This window comes from Mizuhopecten yessoensis, unplaced genomic scaffold (genome assembly GCF_002113885.1).
Source record: "Mizuhopecten yessoensis strain PY_sf001 unplaced genomic scaffold, ASM211388v2 scaffold8853, whole genome shotgun sequence".
Taxonomy (NCBI): domain Eukaryota; kingdom Metazoa; phylum Mollusca; class Bivalvia; order Pectinida; family Pectinidae; genus Mizuhopecten; species Mizuhopecten yessoensis.
In genome coordinates, this window is record NW_018407755.1 from 635,375 (window position 1) to 661,583 (window position 26,209).

Genomic DNA, 26,209 nt, shown 5'->3' on the forward strand with positions numbered 1-26,209 from the left:
ATTGTATATACAAATATCTGACCACCCCTCCTCCCCATTGTGTATACAAATATCTGACCACCCCTCCCCCTCAATTGTATAAACAAATATCTGATCACCCCTCCTCCTCCATTGTATATACAAATATCTGACCACCCCTCCCCCTCTATTGTATATACAAATATCTGACCACCCCTCCTCCCCATTGTGTATACAAATATCTGACCACCCCTCCCCCTCAATTGTATAAACAAATATCTGATCACCCCTCCTCCTCCATTGTATATACAAATATCTGACCACCCCTCCCCCTCTATTGTATATACAAATATCTGACCACCCCATCCCTTGTAACCCCTGATTACACCGTCTTCAAACAGTCAATTACTTTTATTTTCCTCTGACAGTGTTGTTTCACTCCCTTCTCTCCCATTACCCTCCCTATTCTCCCATTAACCTTCCTATTCCATTTCTACAACTTAAACCAAGTCCACCCCCTTTCTCAGCCCATTTCCAGCTCCCTTCCTCAGCTTCTCAAAACTCAAAAATCATGCATACTTAGCCATGCCAGGGGAGACAATCCCTGCTGGATTATACAGACAGTAGTTACTAAGCCACCAAGTGTTCTATAGGCTATAGGGTGTTTGTCAAACACATCTTCTAAATAATAAAGATACAGAAGATATAATGATTTATTTTTCATATCACCTGAGACACTTGAGCAACTAGTGTGATTGATATTATCCGTCATCATCAGATATTTGTCGTCTATCAATATTCATATTTTTGTAAATATCTATATTTTTGTAAATATCCATATTTTCAACTTTACATAAGAAAGTCTGTCAAATTTTGAGGAAACTTATATATATATAGCTAGTAATGATCAACCTGAGGTGGGAGTCGGACCCTTATAATACTTTAATTGTGCTGACTCCTAATATAAGGGGGCTGAGAAATGTGACCATAAATGATGGTCACTTACTGCAAACTTTTGAACAATATCTATGAAATCATTGATAAAATTCATTAGTTTGGAAATATGTAATATCAAAGTTTTACTTCATACACAAACAATGTACGTTTTAAACATGTTGAAACATTTCAAGACAGACTGGTCCCTTTGTCAACATCTATGAAAGTTGTTGATGGACCAGCATTTCATGAATAATCCTTAGATGATGAGGATCAAAATATGTACTCCAGAAGGGATTGACCCACCAGGGGGCTGAAGGGTGGGGCTACGAGGGATCAGAGAGTGAGAATCTGTGAAAAAACTTTAAAGACCATCTCCTTTGAGACTTGCTTGGATTTTGACAAACATTTCAAAACAATCCATATGTGATAAAACTAAGAATTTATATTAAAGAAGGGACTGGTCCACCAGGGGGCTGAAGGGTGGGGTCACGAGGGGTCAGACAGGGAAAAATATGTGAAAAAAAATTTGAAGACCTTCTCTCTTATTGCTTGGATTTTGACCAATATTTCAAAGCAATCCACAAGTGAAAAAATTAAGAATTTACACTTGAGACTATATGGGGCTGACCTATCCAGGGGTGCACAACTTTCTCATAGCATCTCATCTGTGATTTAAAAGTCTGTAATTTAATAGTGGAGTTAGATCAAGCTTTCAGGAGATGATCCTTGGGTGACGAGGATCAGGATCTATATTCAAAAAGAGGCTGACCCTTCAGAGGGCTATGAGATGGGTCTATAAGGGATCACAGATTGTAACACGTTCAAACTATATCCTATTGGAATGTTACTTGTGAATTAAGGCCGACATTCCTCAAAATGATCCATAGATCCAAAATTAGGATATTACTGGATTCTCATCACTGTGGCCTCTGATTGACTGAGATAACCAGACTTAACTCTGCTGTTCTGTTGCACCTTATTTCTGTTCATAGTGTGTGGGAGTGATACATTGGGCTATATCTTTATGTCAAATGAAGACCAACTTTTAAATTTCATTATTCAAGACGACAGCCATGGCCACTAATTGGCTTCGACAATTACTGATAACTTCAGTTCTTATGTATCTATTTTGAATACAGAGTAATCTAAAAATCAATTCAGCAACATTTAAGTTTCAGGACCCAAGATGGCCACTGGCATTTCTGATTTGCTGAGACACATAATTTTATGATACATCAAGTTCTGTCAGGCAGTCTATGTTTATACTATGACAGAGTGATACATGGGGGTACACCTTCCTGTCAAACAACTGGATTTCAAGTTTTGGGAATCAAGATGGCTGAGTTGGCCTCTGTTTTGAAAATTAGTGGTCATTAGAGTTAGATTTGGTATATTTAAACATCGTCTTTTGTGTTGGTTTGGATGGTTTGGAGGACATTTAAAACAGTCCCTGTTACAGTAATAAATGGTTGAACTGTACAATTGTATCTGGGTAACTGCTGATAATATTTTAGTGTTATAAAATTTTGTATCCATCTTCTTTGTCAGTGTTTTATTTTATACAGTTGTATACTTTGCCTTTTTAGTCCCATTTGTTTTTTTCATTTTCACTGTTCATAGAGAAGAGGATAAACTGGGACTACAATACCACTTTATCAAATGACACCTTCTGTAGAACCATGGCCCTCTTTCAAAGCCAAAGGGGTCAGTCACATGGTAAATCTTGAAAAACCCCACCTGAAAAGTGATTTATATGACCTTTTGACCTCTATGTCCCTTTCACTCATTCACTCCTGAAATTTCATAATGAACTATTCAAACCTTTAAGAGTTCAAATATGTCTTCAGGGGTGAATGCATGAGTCAATGAACCTGAGTATTGTTATGTAAACAACAAATAATAATCAATATAGAAAATATCAAGAAATTTGATTTAAAACCATCTTGTTGAAATGATAATACAATGACGATTACAGTGAAATTTCTCACGCTATAATAAATCAATAATTTTGCAAATGATTAGACACAATATTAGTATTGGCAGTGAAATTTATCTCTGTCAAGTTCACTTTCGTGGATGCAGGAAGCATTGAAATTATATCTAGCCAGATACCAGTGCCTTCCATTTGACTTTGTTATTTTAATATAACATTTCAATTTTTTTTCCAGATTATATCAAATTGAATGAATTAGATGAAACAGATTGCTAAGACCAGTTTGTATTAATACCATAAAACCTCTGTTGTGTATTTAGATAAATTTTAGGAGTGTTAAAGCAGAACTTAAGCATGGTTTTAGGGTCCTACTATGTAACATAATATGCCAGACCTTCACCAGTGGTTCCAGTAGAATTCAATCACACCTCACAAACAATAAATTTCTCACAATTAAACCATATCGTTCAGATGAAAATGGGAGAGATAGGGTTCTTTCTTGTCCCTCGATAGAAAAACGCATTTACATCTAAAGTACAGACTCAAACAGTGGACAAAAATTCCATAAAAGTTGATGGATATTTGTATAGCTATTTGCATTGTGTTCAGAGTTGATGATAATATTTTATGACAATCATCACAAGGTTTTATTCCACTGTCTGTCTTTGTGTTCTCATGTGTACTTCCATCTGTCTACCACTGTCCTGTCTGTCTTTGCGTTCTCATATGTACTTCCATCTGTCTACCATTGTCTGTCTTTGTGTTCTCATGTGTACTTCCATGTCTTTCACTGTATATATCTGTGTCCTGGTGTCTTACTTCCATCTGTCTACCACTGTCTGTCTTTGTGTTCTCATGTGTACTTCAATCTGTCTACCACTGTCTGTCTATGTGTTCTCGTGTGTACTTCCATCTGTCTATCACAGTATGTCTGTGTCCTGATGTCTTACTTCCCTCAGTCTATCACAGTCTTTCTTTCTGTTCTCATGTCTATTTCCATCTGTCTACCACTGTCTGTCTATGTGTTCTCACGTCTCCTTCCATCTGTATATCACAGTCTTTCTTTCTGTTCTCATGTCTACTTCCAGCTGTCTATCACAGTCTGTCTTTTTGTTCTCATGTCTACTTCCCTCTGTCTATCACAGTCTGTCTTTTTGTTCTCATGTCTACTTCTATGTGTTCTCATGTGTACTTCTATCTGTCTATCACAGTATGTCTGTGTCCTGATGTCTTCCTTCCCTCAGTCTATCACAGTCTGATCTTTGTTCTCATGTCTTACTTCCCTCAGTCTATCACAGTCTTTCTTTCTGTTCTCATGTCTACTTCCAGCTGTCTATCACAGTCTGTCTTTTTGTTCTCATGTATTACTTACCTCTGTCTACCACTGTCTGTCTATGTGTTCTCATGTGTACTTCCCTCAGTCTATCACAGTATGTCTGTGTCCTGATGTCTTCCTTCCCTCAGTCTATCACAGTCTGATCTTTGTTCTCATGTCTTACTTCCCTCAGTCTATCAGTCTTTCTTTCTGTTATCATGTCTACTTCCATCTGTCTATCACAGTCTGTCTTTCTGTTCTCATGTCTACTTCCCTCTGTCTATCACAGTCTTTCTTTAGTCTATCACAGTCTGATCTTTGTTCTCATGTCTTCCTTCCCTCAGTCTATCACAGTCTTTCTTTCTGTTCTCATGTCTACTTCCATCTGTCTATCCTATCTGTCTATCACAGTATGTCTGTGTCCTGATGTCTTACTTCCCTCAGTCTATCACAGTCTTTCTTTCTGTCCTCATGTGTCCTTCCATCTGTCTACCACTGTCTGTCTATGTGTTCTCATGTGTACTTCTATCTGTCTATCACAGTATGTCTGTGTCCTGATGTCTTACTTCCCTCAGTCTATCACAGTCTTTCTTTCTGTTCTCATGTCTACTTCCATCTGTCTATTCCCTCAGTCTATCACAGTCTTTCTTTCTGTCCTCGTGTGTACTTCCATCTGTCTACCACTGTCTGTCTATGAGTTCTCATGTGTACTTCCCTCAGTCTATCACAGTATGTCTGTGTCCTGATGTCTTACCGCCCTCAGTCTATCACAGTCTGATCTTTGTTCTCATGTCTTCCTTCCCTCAGTCTATCACAGTCTTTCTTTCTGTTCTCATGTCTACTTCCAGCTGTCTATCACAGTCTGTCTTTTTGTTCTCATGTCTACTTCCCTCTGTCTATCACAGTCTTTCTTTAGTCTATCACAGTCTGATCTTTGTTCTCATGTCTTACTTCCCTCAGTCTATCACAGTCTTTCTTTCTGTTCTCATGTCTATTTCCATCTGTCTACCACTGTCTGTCTATGTGTTCTCATGTGTACTTCCATCTGTCTATCACAGTATGTCTTTTTGTTCTCATGTCTTACTTCCCTCAGTCTATCAGTCTTTCTTTCTGTTATCATGTCTACTTCCATCTGTCTATCACAGTCTGTCTTTCTGTTCTCATGTCTACTTCCCTCAGTCTATCACAGTCTTTCTTTCTGTTCTCATGTCTACTTCCAGCTGTCTATCACAGTCTGTCTTTTTGTTCTCATGTATTACTTACCTCTGTCTACCACTGTCTGTCTATGTGTTCTCATGTGTACTTCCATCTGTCTATCACTGTCTGTCTGTGTCCTCATGTCTACTTCCCTCTGTCTATCACAGTCTGTCTTTTTGTTCTCATGTCTACTTCCCTCTGTCTATCACAGTCTTTCTTTCTGTTCTCATGTCTACTTCCCTCTGTCTATCACTGTCTGTCTGTGTCCTCATGTCTACTTCCATCTGTCTATCACTATCCATCTTTCTGTTCTCGTGTCTACTTCCCTCTGTCTATCACAGTCTGTCTTTTTGTTCTCATGTCTATTTCCATCTGTCTATCACTGTCTGTCTTTTTGTTCTCATGTCTACTTCCCTCTGTTTATCACAGTCTTTCTTTCTGTCCTCATGTCTACTTTCATCTGTCTATCACTGTCTGTCTATGTCCTCATGTCTACTTTCATCTGTGTATCGCTGTCTGTCTATGTCCTCATGTCTACTTCCATCTGTCTATCACTATCTGTCTTTCTGTTCTCGTGTCTACTTCCCTCAGTCTATCACAGTCTTTCTTTCTGTTCTCATGTCTATTTCCATCTGTCTACCACTGTCTGTCTATGTGTTCTCATGTCTACTTCCATCTGTCTATCACAGTCTTTCTTTCTGTTCTCATGTCTACTTCCATCTGTCTATCAAAGTCTGTCTTTTTGTTCTCATGTCTTACTTCCCTCAGTCTATCACAGTCTTTCTTTCTGTTCACATGTCTACTTTCATCTGTCTATCACTGTCTGTCTATGTCCTCATGTCTACTTCCCTCTATCTATCACTGTCTGTCTGTGTCCTCATGTCTACTTCCATCTGTCTATCACTATCCGTCTTTCTGTTCTCGTGTCTACTTCCCTCTGTCTATCACAGTCTGTCTTTTTGTTCTCATGTCTACTTTCATCTGTCTATCACTGTCTGTCTTTTTGTTGTCATGTCTACTTCCCTCAGTCTATCACAGTCTTTCTTTCTGTTCTCATGTCTACTTCCATCTGTCTATCACTGTCTGTGTTTTTGTTCTCATGTCTTACTTCCCTCAGTCTATCACAGTATTTCTTTCTGTTCTCATGTCTACTTCCATCTGTCTATCAAAGTCTGTCTTTTTGTTCTCATGTCTTACTTCCCTCAGTCTATCACAGTCTTTCTTTCTGTTCTCATGTCTACTTCCATCTGTCTATCACAGTCTGTCTGTGTCCTGATGTCTTACTTAAAATTCCCTCTGTCTATCACTGTCAGTCTATGTGATCTCATGTCTACTTCCCTCTGTCTATCTCAGTCTGTCTGTGTTTCCCTTTTGGTCTGTTTTCCTCTATTTATCAGTTTGGGTGTCTACTTCCCTCTGTCTATCTCAGTCTTTCTGTGTTTCCCTTTTGGTCTATTTTCCTCTATTTATCAGTTTGTGTATCTACTTCAGTCTGTCTGTGTTTCCCTTTTGGTCTATTTTCCTCTATTTATCAGTTTGGGTGTCTTTTTCCCTCTGTCTATCTCAGTCTGTCTGTGTTTCCTTTTGGTCTATTCCTCTATTTATCAGTTTGGGTGACTACTTCAGTCTGATATATATTTTTCTATCTTCCTGTCCATTTGCCTGCTGATTTAATCCTGTCTGTTTTTCCAATAACTGGGTCTGATACGCATTTGGTGAACCACGACTGCATACGATATGTCTGACATAGATATACGCATATGATTCAGCGTGTCGACATCTCCACCCATTCTCTGGCATAAAGTTTCCTCAAAATAGCCCTGATGCCACCAGCATATTGATGGAAACATTAACAGATAAAACAATGATTGTTTTTTTAATTGACCATCATGCATTCACCTCACACTTGGTCCAGTGCAGTATCAAGGAAGTGCAAATAGTTAAACTGGCAGGGGTGAATGACCTATACCTTCTTCTCAGTGCTAGCTAGGAAGCTACTGAACTGAGCTAGTTTGGCCGGCATGCAAACTTGTAAAGCATGCATATGCACACATGTCAATTCTAAATCGTCTGCAGTATTGTGCAGCGACACTGCCTCCGTGGAGGTGTATAGACCCCTCACGACACACATAACACTTCCATAGCAGCGTGGTGCACATTCGACGGGGGTCCGACACGGGGGCCAGCAGTTGACAGCATCATGTACTTTCACCTCGCTTGAGTTTCATTACTGTGTGTTTTTGTAGGGTAAAAATCAAGCTTAATTTGAGTATCAGTTGAATCAATATTAATGGCAGAGTTATGTCTTAGCTGGAATCTTGTAGCGCTCGTTTTTATCACGATCGTTTATTAATAGGTAACATTTCAATCCAGAGTAGTGTTCTGTCTGGAATGTTGTGTTATATAGCTACATGTTTAGGTAATGTAAGTTAGTTGGTCACTGACTGCCTGGATGAAGATGATTTTAATACAAGCTTTCATCTAGTAGATACATGTAGTAACGTTAGGTCACAAATGACTTACTCAGTCATAGCATCACCAGTGGCCTCTACAATCTTTTCCATTCTTACATAATCATTTCTGGTTTTTTTCTACGTTCTTATGTCAGCCTATGGTATAGTGTTATAACGTATATAAACATCTCCGATGTCTACCTGCCTAGGATAATGAACTCGACACACTTATTATTGCCCAACCATGTCAAAGTTGGTGATTGGAGTTTTAATTTTTGTATCACATATTGATTTCACTGCTTTGACTGTGCCATGTATGTGATGGACTTCTTGTATCACTATTATAGAAAGGTACAGTACACTAAATACGAAATTACAGGTCTTTCGTTGTTTGATTGATACCATAATCATTCTTCTTGTGTTATTTACATTTATGCATCTGGATGAGCTGAAGATAGGTTGAGTGCATGTAAAAAGTTACGTAATTTGTTGATACAGGGGAGCTTGTACACTTTGGTTGATCTTTATGTAACTTGCCTACCAATTATAATCTCTCACATTGAATTGTCCAGTAATTTCACTGCCAGTTTAATAGGCACTCTTCAGCATTATAACCTCACGATGGTGTTTTGTTGTTTTTTGGAGAGAAAAAAAAACAAAATGGCGACTTCTTTCTAACGCTTATATACACTCACGATACAGATAAGGTATCGATCGCTCTTAGCTTGTTGTAATTTTTTTCCCACCTTTATCAGTTTTAAGGTATAAATTATTTTACAATATATATTTTTTTTTACTGAAGTTTATGATTAAACGTTCCTTGTTTGGGTTGTAGGGCTCTCCTGCTGGTGAAATGGCCGGACAAAATGCACCAAATGGTAAGTGAAAAACTACGTCCATTTTTTTCTTCTTGCAGTTTTTGAATTCAAGCATCATTTCACCTACTATTTATATTACTAGATTGGACCGCCCTCTTTGGCATGTGGCAGCCAGATTAGGGGATGGTTTTTTCGTATTATCAATTAATTCCAGGTTGTTTATAGGAATAATTTTCAAATTTTATTTTCGTAAAAATTAAGGACGCCGCCATTTTGTATGCACTGCTCCTGTTCAATGACGACACGTAGGTCTATTTGTCTGTCTTGTCATTGGTCGACTACAACATAAACATTTCTGGTACGACGAACAGATTGTCCACCATTTTGTTTACGAGATATATAAATCTAGATGTACATGTATATCCTTCACAGTTGAAAATGAGCTTACTTTGTTACCATACAACGTTTTTCCAATTTTTCGCATCTTAACCATCAATTGATATGATATTTTTAAAAGAATTTTATTCATTTTATTTTATTTTTTCTGTATTTGTAATTGCGATTTTAAAACTGTCGCTTGAAATGTACCATGTAGGATGATCTGGGAGATTTTGTGGTTGGTGAATAATGAAAGTATACATGCCAACTTTTAAAACTTTCGATGGGGGAGATTCCACATGCTAAAAATTAAAACATTATAAAACATGTGTATATACCCCCTGTGAAATGGCATCTTTTGTGTTGTACTTTCAGATGAAATCATTATAGATCTTAGAATTAAACAATAGTTTAATAAAATTTGAATTCACTGATTGAAATGGTTCAATATTAGGGTCAACTAACGGGATTCTCCGTCCAAAATAGTTAAAGTTGGCAAGTATTTGATAGATGTATAGCCACTTACTGTTTAAAAGGCGTTTGTATAATATTGATATGCAAATTAACTTTAAATAAGCATATCAGAATATTAATAAGGAATGTACACCTTCAAGAAGCTGGTACGAAGATCGCAAATTTTTAATATTGTGAAAATCCATAAAATTTTCGCTGAAACAATGGATTTATGAATATTGCTGTTCTGGATAATTTACATAAATTAATATACAACAAATTGTAGCATTGAAACATATTGATCATTAACATATCATATACCTTAAACAAAAAGTTTCAGTAAATTTTACAGTAAATAGAAATTCTGTTGGATTTTAAATGTTTATTTAACAAATTTTTGTTGGGATCGATGTTTTAAGATATAGGTTCAGGAAAATGTTAACAATTGTAGCATTGAAACATATTGATCATTAACATATCATATACCTTAAACAAAAAGTTTGATGATATAGGTTCAGGAAAATGTTTACAATTGTAGCATTGAAACATATTGATCATTAACATATCATATACCTTAAACAAAAAGTTTCAGTAAATTTTACAGTAAATAGAAATTCTGTTGGATTTTAAATGTTTATATAACAAAATTTTGTTGGGATGTTTTATGATATAGGTTCAGGAAAATTCAAGTTTTGAAGAAATTTGATACAGAGATATAAAGCTGTGTGCTTATCGCAGCTTATCCGGGCATCACAAAAGTTTCCTATATAGTTTTCAACACTCTGATAAAACTTTTGTAATATAATACTTATTTTCACAGTCATATTTTAAAACATTGAGGTTTAAAATAAACATGGTGAATGATGTTCTTGAATATACCATATCCCAGTATGAATGTGAAATCTGAGTCTATTTCATCCTGAAAGATTCGTTTTTGATAGTACAATCTATTTAGATGTATAATTATTATTATTATTATAATTATTATTCATTTATAAAATAATAATGATATGCTGAAATAAATCTAAATTATTCAACATATACTTACAATAATCATACTGGCGAAGAAAATAGATGCAAATTAATTTAAATCACATATTTTGTATACAAGCTAGTTCAATTTTATTGTGAATGTATAAAAGTTCAGATTGAAGATATTTTATTCATATTTGACTGATTTTTAATTTTAAGCTGCCTCTTTTAAGAAGGTAGAACATTTATTAAAATGATTCCCATTAATGCTGCAGAATAGTATCGGCATTAGAAAAAATCATGATCAAAAGTAGATAAGCTCCCAGCTTTAAAATCAAAAGGTTCATGGGATTGAATCCCTGACACTGAAATGTTTTGCATTTTGCTACAAAATTCAAAAATAATCTGGTAGATAGTCTTAAATGTGACAAGAGGTCAGCAGATACCTACAAGATCTGGTAGGTTGTCCTAAATGTGACATGAGGGTGGCAGATACCTACAAGATCTGATAGGGTGTCCTAAATGTTACGTGAGGTTGGGCGGTTGTACAAGATCTGGTAGGTTGTTCTAAATGTGACATGAGGTTGGCAGATACCTACAAGACCTGATAGGTTGTCCTAAATGTGACCTGAGGTTGGCAGGTTGTACAAGATCTGGTAGGCTGTCCTCAATGTGACAAGAGGTCGACAGATACCTACAAGACCTGATAGGTTGTCCTAAATGTGACATGAGGTTGGCACATACCTACAAGCTCTGATAGGTTGTCCTAAATTTGACCAGAGGTTGGCAGGTTGTACAAGATCTGGTCGGTTGTCCTAAATGTGACATGAGGTTGGCAGGTTGTACAAGATCTTGTAGGTTGTCCTAAATGTGCCATGAGGTTGGCAGATTCCTACAAGATCTGATAGGTTGTCCTGAATGTGACATGAGGTTGGCAGGTTGTACAAGATCTGGGAGGCTGTCCTAAATGTGACAAGAGGTCTACAGATACCTACAAGATCTGATAGGTTGTCCTGAATGTGACATGAGGTTGGCAGGTTGTACAAGATCTTGTAGGTTGTCCTAAATGTGCCATGAGGTTGGCAGATTCCTACAAGATCTGATAGGTTGTCCTGAATGTGACATGAGGTTGGCAGGTTGTACAAGATCTGGTCGGTTGTCCTAAATGTGACATGAGGTTGGCACATACCTACAAGCTCTGATAGGTTGTCCTAAATTTGACCAGAGGTTGGCAGGTTGTACAAGATCTTGTAGGTTGTCCTAAATGTGCCATGAGGTTGGCAGGTTGTACAAGATCTTGTAGGTTGTCCTAAATGTGCCATGAGGTTGGCAGGTTGTACAAGATCTTGTAGGTTGTCCTAAATGTGCCATGAGGTTGGCAGATTCCTACAAGATCTGATAGGTTGTCCTAAATGTGCCAGGAGGTTGGCGGGTTGTACAAGATCTGGTAGGCTGTCCCAAATGTGACAAGAGGTCGACAGATACCTACAAGATCTGGTAGGCTGTCCTAAATGTGACAAGAGGTCGACAGATACCTACAAGATCTGGTAGGTAGTCCTTAATGTGACAAGAGGTCGGCAGATACTTAAAAGATCTGGTGGCTAGTCCTAAATTTGACACGGTCACATGGTCTGATTAGCAGTACTAAATGTGACAAGAGGTTAGATGGTCATGGTCTGTTTGTTATTTTATTAAGATATTAGAAATCATTCTTAAAATGAAATTGTAAGAAATGTATTAGAAAGTTCAGCATTTGTATCTGCAACTATTTAATGATTCTCTGCATTGAAATGCAGAAAAAATAGGATCCTTTTATCATGCTACTTCAGGCTATGAAGTAGAACCTCTGTATATCTTGAACACTGGAGTTTTCACTGAAAAGTTGCAAATTTCCCAATTAATTCAGGAAATCTAATCTCTTTCATTTTGACAAATTTTGTTGCTACTTATACAATAGGGTTGGGTAACATGCAGAGTATTTTCAGAATCCTGTCATGCAATATAATCCCGAGTGTAAAGGATCATTATGTATCCCGATGCATGATCATAAGAGAGAACTAAAGATGGGACTGGAGCAAAACCACAGGATTTATTCTGTGCTTTTGTTATTACACAAAAGAAACCAAAAAAGTGATCTGCTGCCATTTTAACTATCTTTCCTTTTCTCTCTTGCCTGATTTTACTCTTTCACTTTGCTGTGGTTGCTTTAGAATTGATTCGTTGCAACATCTTGGTCTGAGCTTCATTGTTTTTCTCTGTCCTACCTGTTTTTCCCTCAGCGGTATCTCCCTAGGAGCCTATGGTTAGCCCGTTGCGGCCATCTTCTGTACCACTGTCCTTTAGAATCAGGTGTTATTTCTTTACTGCCTTCTATTTAGGGGACATTAACCCATTTACCCCTGAAGACACATTTGAACTCTTCCTATTCAAAGTTTGGAAAAGTTCATTATGGAACTTCAGGGGTGAATGAGTCAAAGAAACCAAGAATAGACCTGCTGTACCCTTCTACATGTAGGGAACCCTGCAGAATCGGGGGGTGTTTTCTGTATGCTTTACCACTAGAAGACATGGAACAGACCAAAATTAACCGGCTGCCAACATTGTAAAACTTGGATCTTTTTCTTTCCCAATCTTTTTTATCTGTTCTTTCTTTCTTTCCTGCCTTATTCAGACTCTACGGTAGTGTATCGAATAGGCACCAGTCTTCACATGACTTGCTGTTGAGAGGAATTTAATCCCTGATTTACAAAAAAAAACTATTGTGTCCATTGAGCTCTTGACATTTTAGCCATTTATGTATCATAGGACAGCACTATCGAGAGGCTCAATCATCAATGCATGACGGAAGTTATTTTTCCAAGTGTCTCGTGTAGGAGTAAAACCAAAAACTTTAGTGCTGGTCTAGTGTTCTACCTGTGGGCTTGAAGGGAAATTGTCCCTGGATGCGTTGGTAACAAGTGACTATAGGTTCACCACTGTGACAAACTTATCCTCATACCTTTCCAAGACCTCATCCACGAGTCTTCCAGTGAGCAATCACACTGGGTCCAATGTTAGCACCAGTGTTTGGTTTGGTTGGTGTTTAACCTCCTTTTAACAGCTCTGGTCATTTAAGGACAGGCTAGGTTTTGTTGGTGGAGGAAATTAAGCCAGAGTACCCAGAGAAAAACCACCAACCTGCAGGCCAGTACCTTGCAACTGCCCAATGTAGGCCTCAAACTTGCAACCTAGTGATGGAGGGCTAGTGATTGTAGATTGTCACACACCTGCACCACTAGCCCAGCGGCCTCCGACACCAGTGTCACCAAGTCAATCCTTTGCTGTTCACGAGAGGCTAAATAAAATTAGGTCACTATACTGTGACATATGGACATCCTATTCTCTTTATATGATTTTACCTGTTTTAGACATTCAATCTTTATCCTATTAAAATCCTATTGTAGGGAAAGATATTAAGTGAGAAAATACAGATTGAGGGGGATATTGTAGTGAAAAAAGAAAATTTTAATAAAAAAAAAAGTTGACAGAGAGAAAAAAAGAATTTCTTTTGCAATTAGGCATCTGACTGGGATGGGCAGGGTGTGGTTGAAAACTTCATGGAAGACAGAATGTCTTACAAAAATTATACGAAATCATTTACGTAACATTTTTTGCCCCCACATAGATTTGATTTGTAGATTGTTGCAGTTTTTGAAGGCCATCATGACCCAGTTAAAACATTTAACGTAATTGAACGAACAAATTGATAGTCATTCAAAGGAATGTGATCAGTGAGGGTTTGATTGCATTGGGATACATGCCTTAACCAATCGGCTGTGCAGCAGGCAGTGTGTAGGTTCCAGCATATTTGATTATAGAAAAACGTGTATTGATTGCATTACTGTGTGTACCAATACGTTAAAATTATTTCTGACATTTTCTCCCGGCAAAAATTTGCCCTCCGAAGGTCATGGGGGTTGATGATGAGCGCATTGTGTTTTTTATCACAAAATGGCAATTCTTAGCTCAGTTGCTGCTGCTGCTGATGCGCTATTGTATACATACTGTCTGTGTTTTTTTTTAGCATATTGTAAAAACCTTGATGAAAACCTCATTTATACAGTAAACTCCTAATAGAATGCCACTCATTTATCCAGTAAACTCTCAATATAATGCCCCTTATTTATACAGTGAACCCTCAATATAGTGCCCCTAATTTATACAGTAAAACATCAATATAATGCCCCTCATTTGTATACAGTAAACTCAATATAATGCCACTCATTCAAACAGTAACAACTCCTAATATAATGCCACTCATTTATCCAGTAAACTCTCAATATAATGCCCCTTATTTATACAGTGAAACATCAATATAGTACCCCTAATTTATACAGTAAAACATCAATATAATGCCCCTCATTTGTATACAGTAAACTCAATATAATGCCACTCATTTAAACAGTAAACTCTCAATATAATGCCCCTTACTTATACAGTGAAACCTCAATATAGTGCCCCTAATTTATACAGTAAAACATCAATATAATGCCACTCATTTGTATACAGTAAACTCAATATAATGCCACTCATTTAAACAGTAACAACTCCTAATATAATGCCACTCATTTATCCAGTAAACTCTCAATATAATGCCCCTTATTTATACAGAAAAACCTCAATATGATGCCACTCATGTATACCAAAAAAACCTCAATATGATGCCCCTAATTTATATAGTAAACTCAATATAATGCCCCTAGTTTATCCAGTAAATTCTCAATATAATGCCCCTCATTTATTCAATAACACCTCAATATAATGCCCTTAATTTATACAGTAAACTCAATATAATGCCCTTCGTTTATGCGGTAAACTCTCAAGATAATGCTCCATGTTTATAATTAGTTTGCTGTCATTTTGATACACCCAACATATCCTAAGGTCATCTGTTCATTTTTTTTTTCACAGTACTATATTGCCAAAATTTCCTTATAGCCCCAAAAATACTACGAACAGATATTGGCGGTATAACAAGGTTATATAACATACTGTATGTTTTTGTAATTCTGCAAATATATATTTTCTTCATTTTTGCCTATCTTTGTTTTATTGATAAAAACTTATTACTACCATTTATTGCAATTGTAAGGATTTAATAACAAATTAAATACTTTCAAATATTTTTAATTATGTATCACGATATTGAATGCATGTAATTAGAATTTGCAATTCATGACTTTCAAATAAAAAGAATTTCGGGAGAATTCACGTTTAATATCAAATAGACTTGATCACACTTGTAAAGAGTTTATAATATAGAAACTGATAAAACCTCAGATTCGTTCCATCAGATCTCTTCTGTTTTGTAGAGAAAAGAAATGCTCAAGATAAATAGAAAAAATTTGTTAAAGATAAAGTTTTTATCAAATTATGGCCATCAGTACTGCTCAAGAGAGCCTTGACTTTTTTCTATGCGGTGGGTATAGGAAGTATTGGCCCATTTTCTCCTCACTTTGCTCTTTGTGTATGCCCACAGTAGAACAAAAGTTTTTTATAGACACTGCACACATGCACACACACACATACCGAATTATGCAGACATGCACTTCGAATCTCGGATAACTGACCCTAAACTGACCCCTCCTCATGACCTTGTTGTGTAGAATTATCTAGCATGATTGAGTCTGTACAAGTCCCTTCTCCCTCCAGCCTACTTTGTAACTGCGCATTTAATTACACATGCTTATGCTCATACACAAAAACGTGCAACACTGTAGGTTTCTGTTTGCTGTACGTCTGCAGGAATATAATATAGTCACGCACAAAAAATCAACGAGGCGATTTGCTCTAAAGAAAAAAACAATTGTGCAGCGCTGCTCATTTGAAAAAAGCACGGCTGATCTAATATACATACTAGCCTGTCTTGTTTATGTCGCAGATTGAAATAATTCAAGATTTGCGGTTTTGAAAAAAATGTTCTGCTGATAAATGAGAAACGGAATGTAAAATCAAAATCAGAAAAAGGGTCCCATTCATTTGTCAGTCAACAAAATTCTCATTTTTGATTTAGCGATATTTTGCAACAAAGAAAAAGGCATGATGTATTTATTTATATTTATCTTTTTTTTTTGTTAATTTGCAAGACATGGTTATATGTATACATCGTATGTTATGTAATTTATTAAGTATTTTTTTTTTTCCATCACTTTCTGTCTGATCTCAGTACTGGTTTACAGCCAATTTTGATAAATGGTTGAATCCAAGCATTAATGAATGTGTTGTTTTATTGTATTTCTGGATGCCCAGAACCCATTATGGCATACATGAGACTTAAAGAATTCCTTCTCGAACAGGTCAGTGTTCTAACAAAATGACAAAAAATATCCTACCACCTACCTAATGCAGAACGATGCCAGAGAACAATTAGAAAACAAATTACTTCTTCTTGTGAATTTTCATTTTTGATTAGAAAAGGTTGGGGTTGATTTTTAATTTCACTAGAGCCGGCAGAGGTTGATGTCCTTGTTGAAGCTAAAAGAATACAAGAGCAAAGGAATATTACTACACTTTTTGCACGTTTTGATAAGAACCACTTTGACACTATATTGAAGTTTCAATAAATCATTATAATTAGGTCCAACAAAGCATTTTATTAATTAACTAGCTTGATAATGTCACAATACAGGAAAATGGGCCACAGGCAATACATATCCAAAAGTTGGCAAATACAGAAAAATGTCGGCCAATACAAGCATTGTATGGAGATTTCACTGCTTGACATTAAATGGGGGTTTCGCTACTGTCATTGTATGAAAGTTTCATTACTTGGCATTATATGGAAGTTTCACTACTTCAGATTGTATGGAACTTCACTGGCATTATATGGAAGTTTCACTGCTTGGCATTGTATGAAGGTTTCACTGCTTGGCATTGTATGAAGGTTTCACTGCTTGGCATTGTATGGAGGTTTCACTGCTTGGCATTGTATGAATGTTTCACTGCTTGGCATTTTATGAATTGTTTCACTGCTTGGCATTTTATGATTTTTTTCACTATTTGGCATTGTATGGAGGTTTCACTACTTGGCATTGTATGGAGGTTTCACTGCTTGGCATTATATGGAAGTGTCAGTACTTGGCATTGTATGGAGGTTTCACTGCTTGGCCTTGTATGGAGGTTTCACTACTTGGCATTATATGGAAGTGTCACTACTTGGCATTGTATGGAGGTTTCTCTACTTGGCATTGTATGGAGGTTTCTCTACTTGGCATTGTATGGAGGTTTCTCTACTTGGCATTGTATGGAGGTTTCACTGCTTGGCATTGTATGGAGGTTTCACTACTTGGCATTGTATGAAGGTTTTACTACTTGGCATTGTATGGATGTTTTACTGCTTGGCATTGTATGGAGGTTTCACTACTTGGCATTGTATGGAAGTGTCACTACTTGGCATTGTATGGAGGTTTCACTGCTTGGCGTTATATGGAAGTGTCACTACTTGGCATTGTATGGATGTGTCACTGCTTGGCATTATATGGAAGTGTCACTACTTGGCATTGTATGGAGGTTTCACTACTTGGCATTGAATGAAGGTTTTACTACTTGGCATTGTATGGATGTTTTTCTGCTTGGCATTGTATGGAGGTTTCACTACTTGACATTGTATGAAGGTTTTACTACTTGGCATTGTATGGATGTTTCACTGCTTGGCATTATATGGAAGTTTCACTACTTGGCATTGTATGGAGGTTTCACTGCTTGGCGTTATATGGAAGTGTCACTACTTGGCATTGTATGGATGTGTCACTGCTTGGCATTATATGGAAGTGTCAGTACTTGGCATTGTATGGAGGTTTCACTGCTTGGCGTTATATGGAAGTGTCACTACTTGGCATTGTATGGAGGTTTCACTCCTTGGCATTGTATGGAGGTTTCACTGCTTGGCGTTATATGGAAGTGTCACTACTTGGCATTGTATGGAGGTTTCACTACTTGACATTGTATGAAGGTTTTACTACTTGGCATTGTATGGATGTTTTGCTTCTTGGCATTGTATGGAGGTTTCACTACTTGGCATTATATGGAAGTTTCACTACTTGGCATTGTATGGATGTTTTACTGCTTGGCATTGTATGGAGGTTTCACTCCTTGGCATTGTATGGAGGTTTCACTGCTTGGCATAATATGAAGGTTTCACTGCTTGGCATTGTATGAAGGTTTCACTGCTTGGCATTTTATGGATGTTTCACTGCTTGGCATTGTATGGATGTTTCACTGCTTGGCATTGTATGGAGGTTATACTGCTTGACATTGTCTGAATGTTTCACTACTTGGCATTATATGGAGGTTTCACTGCTTGGCATTGTATGGAGGTTTCACTGCTTGGCGTTATATGGAAGTGTCACTACTTGGCATTGTATGGATGTTTCACTGCTTGGCATTGTCTGAATGTTTCACTACTTGGCATTATATGGAGGTTTCACTACTTGGCATTGTCTGAATGTTTCACTACTTGGCATTGTATGAATTGTTTCACTACTTGGCATTATATGGAAGTTTCACTGCTTGGCATTGTATGGAGGTTTTACTGCTTGACATTGTCTGAATGTTTCACTACTTGGCATTGTATGAATTGTTTCACTACTTGGCATTATATGGAAGTTTCACTGCTTGGCATTGTATGGAGGATTTCCTACTATTAGTAAATTATATTGAGGTTTTAAACGATTGTGTTGCAGTGATTGTATGATGGATAGAGATACAGATATAACAACAAGTGTATTGACAGATGTCATTATGAGACATTACCCTTCATATTAATTACTTCATGGTTTTGTAAAAATGAATTATGTGTATGCATATCTATACCTTCACATGTAATTGTGTCATTTCTAATTACTCGTGCATGTTCAAAATCGGCATGATTTGTTGAAATCCAACCTCTGTGTTAAATGATATTAGGTATCCTGTTGAGTTTCAGATCAAGCTTTAATGCATTTTTATGTCTGTGCATAGATCGGAATTTGAGACAATACATAAATGGCTGTTTTGTAACCCTTACATTGATGAAAATGGTTGATTCTTATTAACAGCTTTCAAATAGTGGGTAAATACAGTCCTGTGGGGTATATACACAATACTAAGGTTTCACAGAAACCCTTGGGGTATACAATAAGGCGGTCTTATCTCTAAGCTGTGAACTGAACCCACTGTCTGATGGTCGGATATGGAAAAGATTCATGATCACGGATGTGTGCTAGTTACATGCTTTTGAAATTAATCAAAATTTCATTGGCTGTAATTTATGATTAATACTAGAACCTGTCTAAGTAGGTTTTTTGGATGCTTAATGGATATGTAATGTTAAGATTACCCAAGTGCTTTCCATGTCTTCATATAAGGGATCAAAATACTCCTATTCCTAATGAATATGGGCATTGTTCTTCCTAAATGAAATTCATTTTCCCGATAAATAAAATATCTTTAAAAAAAAAAAAATATCAAATGTCATCCTGTAGGTAGGTTTATTGATAGGAAATAATTAACTGGTTAAAAATATTACTTAATTTCTTAATTATAATATCAAAAGAGAATTAGGGCAAAACTTATTTGAAATATCTGAAAACATTTCTGAACATATTGATTTCTAAGGAGATCAATCAGTATTACTTAATGTCAAAGGTCAAGATCACAGGGTCTTCTGTAGTGAAATATCTAAAGTTTTCATAATGATTTCTTAATTAAAGCTGATCATGACTGTTTGTTGATCAACTTGCATTATAGATCTGTAATTATATTTAAGGTATTTTCCTGGTTATTTTTTGATAGCCAAAGATCAAAGGTGATTGGTTTTAAGTCAAACATATAAACAAAGTAACAAATTTCTCGGAATGACAGCCCCTGTAGCATAACCCATATGTATGCTGAGCATTTTAGCAAGACTTGTTAGAAGTGAAAAAATAAGTGTGCACCGTCTCATTGGAACTTTACATATATGTAACTTTTTTTTTATACATGATTTTGTTTTTCGTCTAAATCATTATGAGTAAATGTATAAACAAATTTGACAGAGGCACACCTGTAATCAGTAATTTAAAAAAACAAAACCCAGTTTATTATAAGTTGAAGGGTAAGATGCCCATTCCAGTACAAAAAATAGTCCATGTCTTAACTTTGTCCATGGTAGTGTACACAGTCCATTGAACTTTAAATGCAACGTAGTCACTATCTTACAAGGTTCTCTCAAAGGGCAATGTAAAACCCTTAGACTATTCAAAGGACAGTGATGTTAAAAATAGAACTTATGTCATCAAGGGATGAACTGGAGAGGTAAGATGGACCTTAAAGTATTGACCACCAAGGCCAAGTACACTTATTCAGTAACAGGAATTTTCTGTCAATACAGCATGAGGGCTATTATAGTGAGGGCCTTAATATTTTGTGTCTTGAGCTGGCCCCTCTGGGACCAAGGACAGTCAAGTGATAGACCAGCAGATCACCAGACGCTATAAACTCGTCTGTTGAGAGCATTTCCAGGCAATGAAACAAAAAATTAGCTGTAATTTGGTCTTTATGACAAAGCAAATATCAGACGGGAGAGAGCGCATATAACGGGGATTGATTTAGTCTGACCCTCTACATTGACGGGAGATAAAAAAATGTGGGCCATGTTATGTAATCTGTCTGAAAACTCGGGGCTTCTCTAGTGCACCAGTGTATATGATATATACGCCGATTCATGTGTAGACGCGACTTCCCCACCCCACCGAGCTAAGGGCGCGGTCACTACATTACCCATGGGTGGGAGTACAAACCGAGTCATACACAGGAACACTCGGTCACTTCGGAGACAGATATCACACAGTCTTCACCTTTTAGTTTCACACTATTTGCATCTTAGCTCTGGTCTAGCCTTGGAGACTATATGCTGCTCAAATCTGGTATGTATCATTTTTTTGTCTGTATCATAATTCTCTCATCTAGTTTCTGACACTATGCCAGTGAAAACAAACAAATGTAATCAAGTTGTTTTCCAGTTTGTTCAGGATAATATGGTTTTATGCTAGTGTTTTTACCTTTCCTTTTTTTAATTCAACCAAATTAACGTGTCATGAGTAATACACGAGGCAAACTGGGGTCACTGTCTGTAAAAAAACCCAGAAGAAATGAAGAAAAAAATGCATCATTTCATTTTTGTACACTTAAAAAATTAGCAGATAACTGTAAAAAAACATTTAGTTTGAGTTAAGATATAAAATAATTGTATAGGGTTTGAAAAAAAAGGGGGTTGTGAGTTTTTTTTGTGTATTTTCCCTTTAGGTGCCCCAATAGCAGTGTGCATGTCAGTTGATTTTTATGTGCAGTTGCAGACGAGAAAAGTGTGTGTACACTCGTGTGTTGCAAGCCTTACCGCCACTCTGTATATATGTAACAGGGGTCTACAACAGTTGTCTGGTTGCATAAATTCATGGTTATTATGAAATCAGATACTGCATATATGAAATGACATACTTGAGTTCTTTAGCAAACACCTGTGTTGAATGCTTAATTGCCACATGCACACATGGTTTCCTGGGTGTTGCTGTTTCAGTCTGTAACACTGAGACACGTGTGCTTGTGTAACATGTTACAGTTTCGGATATGCACACATCCTTCCGAGGATCATGTATAGAAATATTTCAAAACAGCTGCAAACCAGCACAGACATGTAATTAAACATTTTTTTTTTATATTTGCAAATAATTTCACAGTATGTCAGTGATGTCGACATTTTGAGAATGTTTAATGTTGGATTAATTCCACATTAGACTTGTAAAGTAATTGGTGAATGTGTAAGTGTGCCTTTACTATATGTATGGGTGAGAGTTGCTCAGGACACTATCATGTTTATAAACAACCATGGTAGGCCTATGTGCATTTATTTCTGTCATTGTATACCAACGACCTAATTAAGACAGATAACTTGAAATGGTTGTAAGATGAATCTGTGTTACTTTTAACTCATTCACCCCTGAAGACACATTTTAACTCTTCCAATTCAAAGGTTGGAATAGTTCATTATGAATTTTCAGGGGTGAATGAGTGAATATGACCTGTTGGAATTTTTGGATTTTCCAGTCTAAATATTTTACTTAAAATATTAGCAATATTACTAATTTAAAAAGAGAATAACAAGAAATGTGCTGATGCAAGTTAATATGTTGAGTAATACATTCCCCATATGCCTTATTTATGAAAATGAGTTCATATTTATGTAGAACAATAAAGGTTCAAAGGTCATACATTTAAAAAAAACCAGATGAATTTGACAGCAGTGTATGACAGCATAGATAGTTCAATTGTTCTTTATAAGTCACAGGAAAAAATAAACAACACTGCAACTTAATCCATGCTATAATGTAACTCATTATATCACCACTTTAAGATAGTTTGGTCATTGAAATCAATGTCACTTATTTCATCACCACTTTAAGACAGTTTGATCATTAAATCAAAATCAATGTCCCTCATTTCATCGCCACTTTAAGACCGTTTGGTCATTAAAATCAATGTCCCTCATTTCATCGCCACTTTAAGACAGTTTGGTCATTAAAATCAATGTCCCTCATTTCATCGCCACTTTAAGACAGTTTGATCATTAAATCAAAATCAATGCCCCTCATTTCATCGCCACTTTAGGACCGTTTGGTCATTAAAATCAATGTCCCTCATTTCATCGCCACTCTAAGACAGTTTGGTCATTAAAATCAATGTCCCTCATTTCATAGCCACTTTAAGACAGTTTGGTCAATAAAATCAATGTCCCTCATTTCATCGCCACTTTAAGACAGTTTGGTCATTAAAATCAATGTCCCTCATTTCATCGCCACTTTCAGACAGTTTGATCATTAAATCAAAATCAATGCCCCTCATTTCATCGCCACTTTAAGACCGTTTGGTCATTAAAATCAATGTCCCTCAATTTATTGCAACTTGGGTCACTATAGCGTCGCTGTGACCTTTGCTTTGACCTTTGACCTGGTAACTTTTGTAAAAGTTTGTCTGAGGCATATCTTCTGTACTATTTCAACTGGAGTAACCAGATTTGATGTACAAGGACATCTTGGGATAGCAGAGTGCATATTGCAAAAAATAGGTCACTGTGACCTATGACTTGATCTTTGACCTTAACTTTTGAAAAAGTTTGTCTGGGGCAGCATATCATCTATACTATTTCACCTTGAATATCCAGATTTGGTGTACAAGGACTTCTTGGGAAGGTGGAGTGCAAGAAGTATGTATCGGGATACTTTCCTAACAGTCAGGTATATCCTGACATAAGTGTACTGTTTGTTAAATATAGAAACATTACCGGTGGAGGACTATGAATTGCCTTGCAATACTTTGCCTTGTTACATAATGATTCTTTACTTATTGCTCTGTTTTTTCTTTTGCCCCTTACTTCTTTCCCTTAAAACAATGTACGTGTATGTATTTATATATCTCCCTTAGTCTGGCTGGCCTAATGGTGGCTTTATAACAACATTTGAACTCGGGGGCCAAAAGATACTTTTTTTTTAAATCTAGCATTTCATGCTATTGGAAAATTATATTCTACTTGAGTTTGGATTTGTTATCAAAGTACAGAAGAATAACAAATGTTAACTGTAATTTAAAGACGAATGTAAAACACACAGAGGAGACTAAAATTTGTAGCTGGAGACCAGATTTTCTGTTAATCTATTCATGGATTTAGAATTTTAATATTAATTTTCGTTTTCTTTTATAAGAACATTTACAATGTTTTTCATTATGTTTACTAAAATTTTTGTATCATGAGATCTTCTTCAGTCATCATGTAACCGAATTCTTCTTGATCTGGTGCTTTCAATTAACATAATTTTCATACCTGTCTGGAGTTTATTTTTTCCCAGCTGTTACATAAGAGGGACATTTATAGCTGTAGTCTGCCTTTAATATACCTTCCACCGTGCTCTCCCTACGGACAGTAATAGAGTTGCCTGGGTGAATGGTTGAGGAGAGTCCACTTTAGATGACGAGGTTTGACAGCCACATCAGCTGCTGTCATCTGGTGTAGTGGTATCCTGATCATTGATGTCAGCTGTGTAGGGACTGTCTGGCTACAATAGGGTTGGCTAATTGTCTCCTCCTCTGTACAACAGTTCTTGTACACGAAAACATCTGAAACTATGCTGTGTATTATTATGTGAAGTTAGCTTGACAACATGTAAAAAAAAAAGATATTGATTCAAATTTTGCCTTTTTATAACATCAAACTCACTTATGATTCTAATTCACTACATTCAATTGAGCATAAAGCATTTATCATATAAACTCAACACCTATGTGTGGGAGTGGCCTTCGATGGTCAATCATTTTATTAGGTCCTGAATCCGGATCCTGTCAGACGCTAGGAATTCCCTTTCCAGAATCTTCCCTGGAGTTTGTGCCTGTCTCAAGGAAAACAGTGAAATCTCATAATTCTATGATTTGACAAAAGGAAATATAATTTCTTGAAGTGAATCGTTGAACCGTCAAAACTTGAATGACTATGTTACCCTCGAGCTCAAACTACCTTTATTACGCTACCCGTGGCCGTTGGCCTCATATCCGGACACTAGTACACCTGCACTACATACATTACGGTATACCTTGACTATAATAAATACAAAGCTATTACAACTTGGTGTCGATGATGAAATATCACATGGATGATTTTTCCAGTTATTTTTGTAAGTGTCAAATTGAAATTGAAATGTCCCGAAGAGAAAAAAAATTGAAATTGATGTTACAAATTAAGGACATTTCTCAATTGAAAGTACTGAATCAGACCTGTTCCTAGGATCACCTCCATTCAATGACCACCTGAGTTGACAGACCAAAGTTTAAGTCTTCCACATGCATATGGTAGTGATTTCTTTGTGAATTGAACCTAAATCAAGTGACAACCTGTGTTAAGAGATTACTTTCGTGATTCCTGAGAGTGGTCTGGGTGTATTAGAAGCGTAAAGGTCAAAAACGGAAATATTTTTTTGCATCAAAATATCTTGATTTTTATAGATATGATTGATTTCAGTTAATTCATGCTGAAATGTCACCTACTTGGTGTCTTCCATTTAATTGTTATACGGTATATATAAAATGTCACAAGATTTCCACAAAAACTTAATACTTCAAAGGTTGTATCTGCAATATCTCATTTTTACTGCAGTTTCCTTTTTGCCTGATGACAGAATCATGAACATCTTAATAGAACCATATTTTAGTAGGATTAATCATACTCTAATTGAAGTTATATTAAACACTGTCGTTGGCTTCGATGGTATGGTGCAGAATGTCATAAAATGTGGGAGGAAACTAGAGTACCTGGAGAAAACCAATCGCTGATCGAGCATTAAGTGACCTGTACCTTACCCATCCAATCAGGGAACGCATTTCCCGGCAGTCCTTGTGATGACTAAATGTGCCATCAACTGCGCCACCTGAACAGGTCACTTACTGCCGTTTTGTTTCTATTTTCCATTTCTATTCTTCTTAACATACAGTCAAACCTGTATTGAAAGATTACTCTCAGGAAGTTCACAAAGTACTCTCTTAATTAACATTGGTAGTCCCTTAATACAAGTTTTGTTAGGTCACCTGAGACAAAGTCTCAAGTGACCTATTGCGATTGCCTTTTGTCCGTCGTCGTCCGTCGTCCGTCGTGCGTCCGTAAACAATTTACATTTTCGACTTCTTCTCCAAAACCCCTGAACCAATTTCAATGAAATTTTGCAGGGACCTTCCATGGACAAAGGTCAACAAAAATAGT

At 36.6% G+C, this 26,209-nt stretch overlaps 1 protein-coding gene across 8 annotated transcripts in view; it reads left to right on the forward strand.

Moving 5' to 3' along the window:
• LOC110456814 (zinc finger protein 362-like) overlaps nt 1-26,209 on the forward strand; it is a 271,358-nt gene that overhangs the window by 126,511 nt on the left and 118,638 nt on the right. For 3 of the 8 annotated variants that reach the window (XM_021507778.1, XM_021507780.1, XM_021507781.1), the window contains one exon: nt 8,631-8,673. In XM_021507778.1, coding sequence (XP_021363453.1) covers nt 8,631-8,673 — 43 coding nt within the window. The other 5 variants (XM_021507787.1, XM_021507788.1, XM_021507782.1 and 2 more) reach the window with 5 other exon arrangements.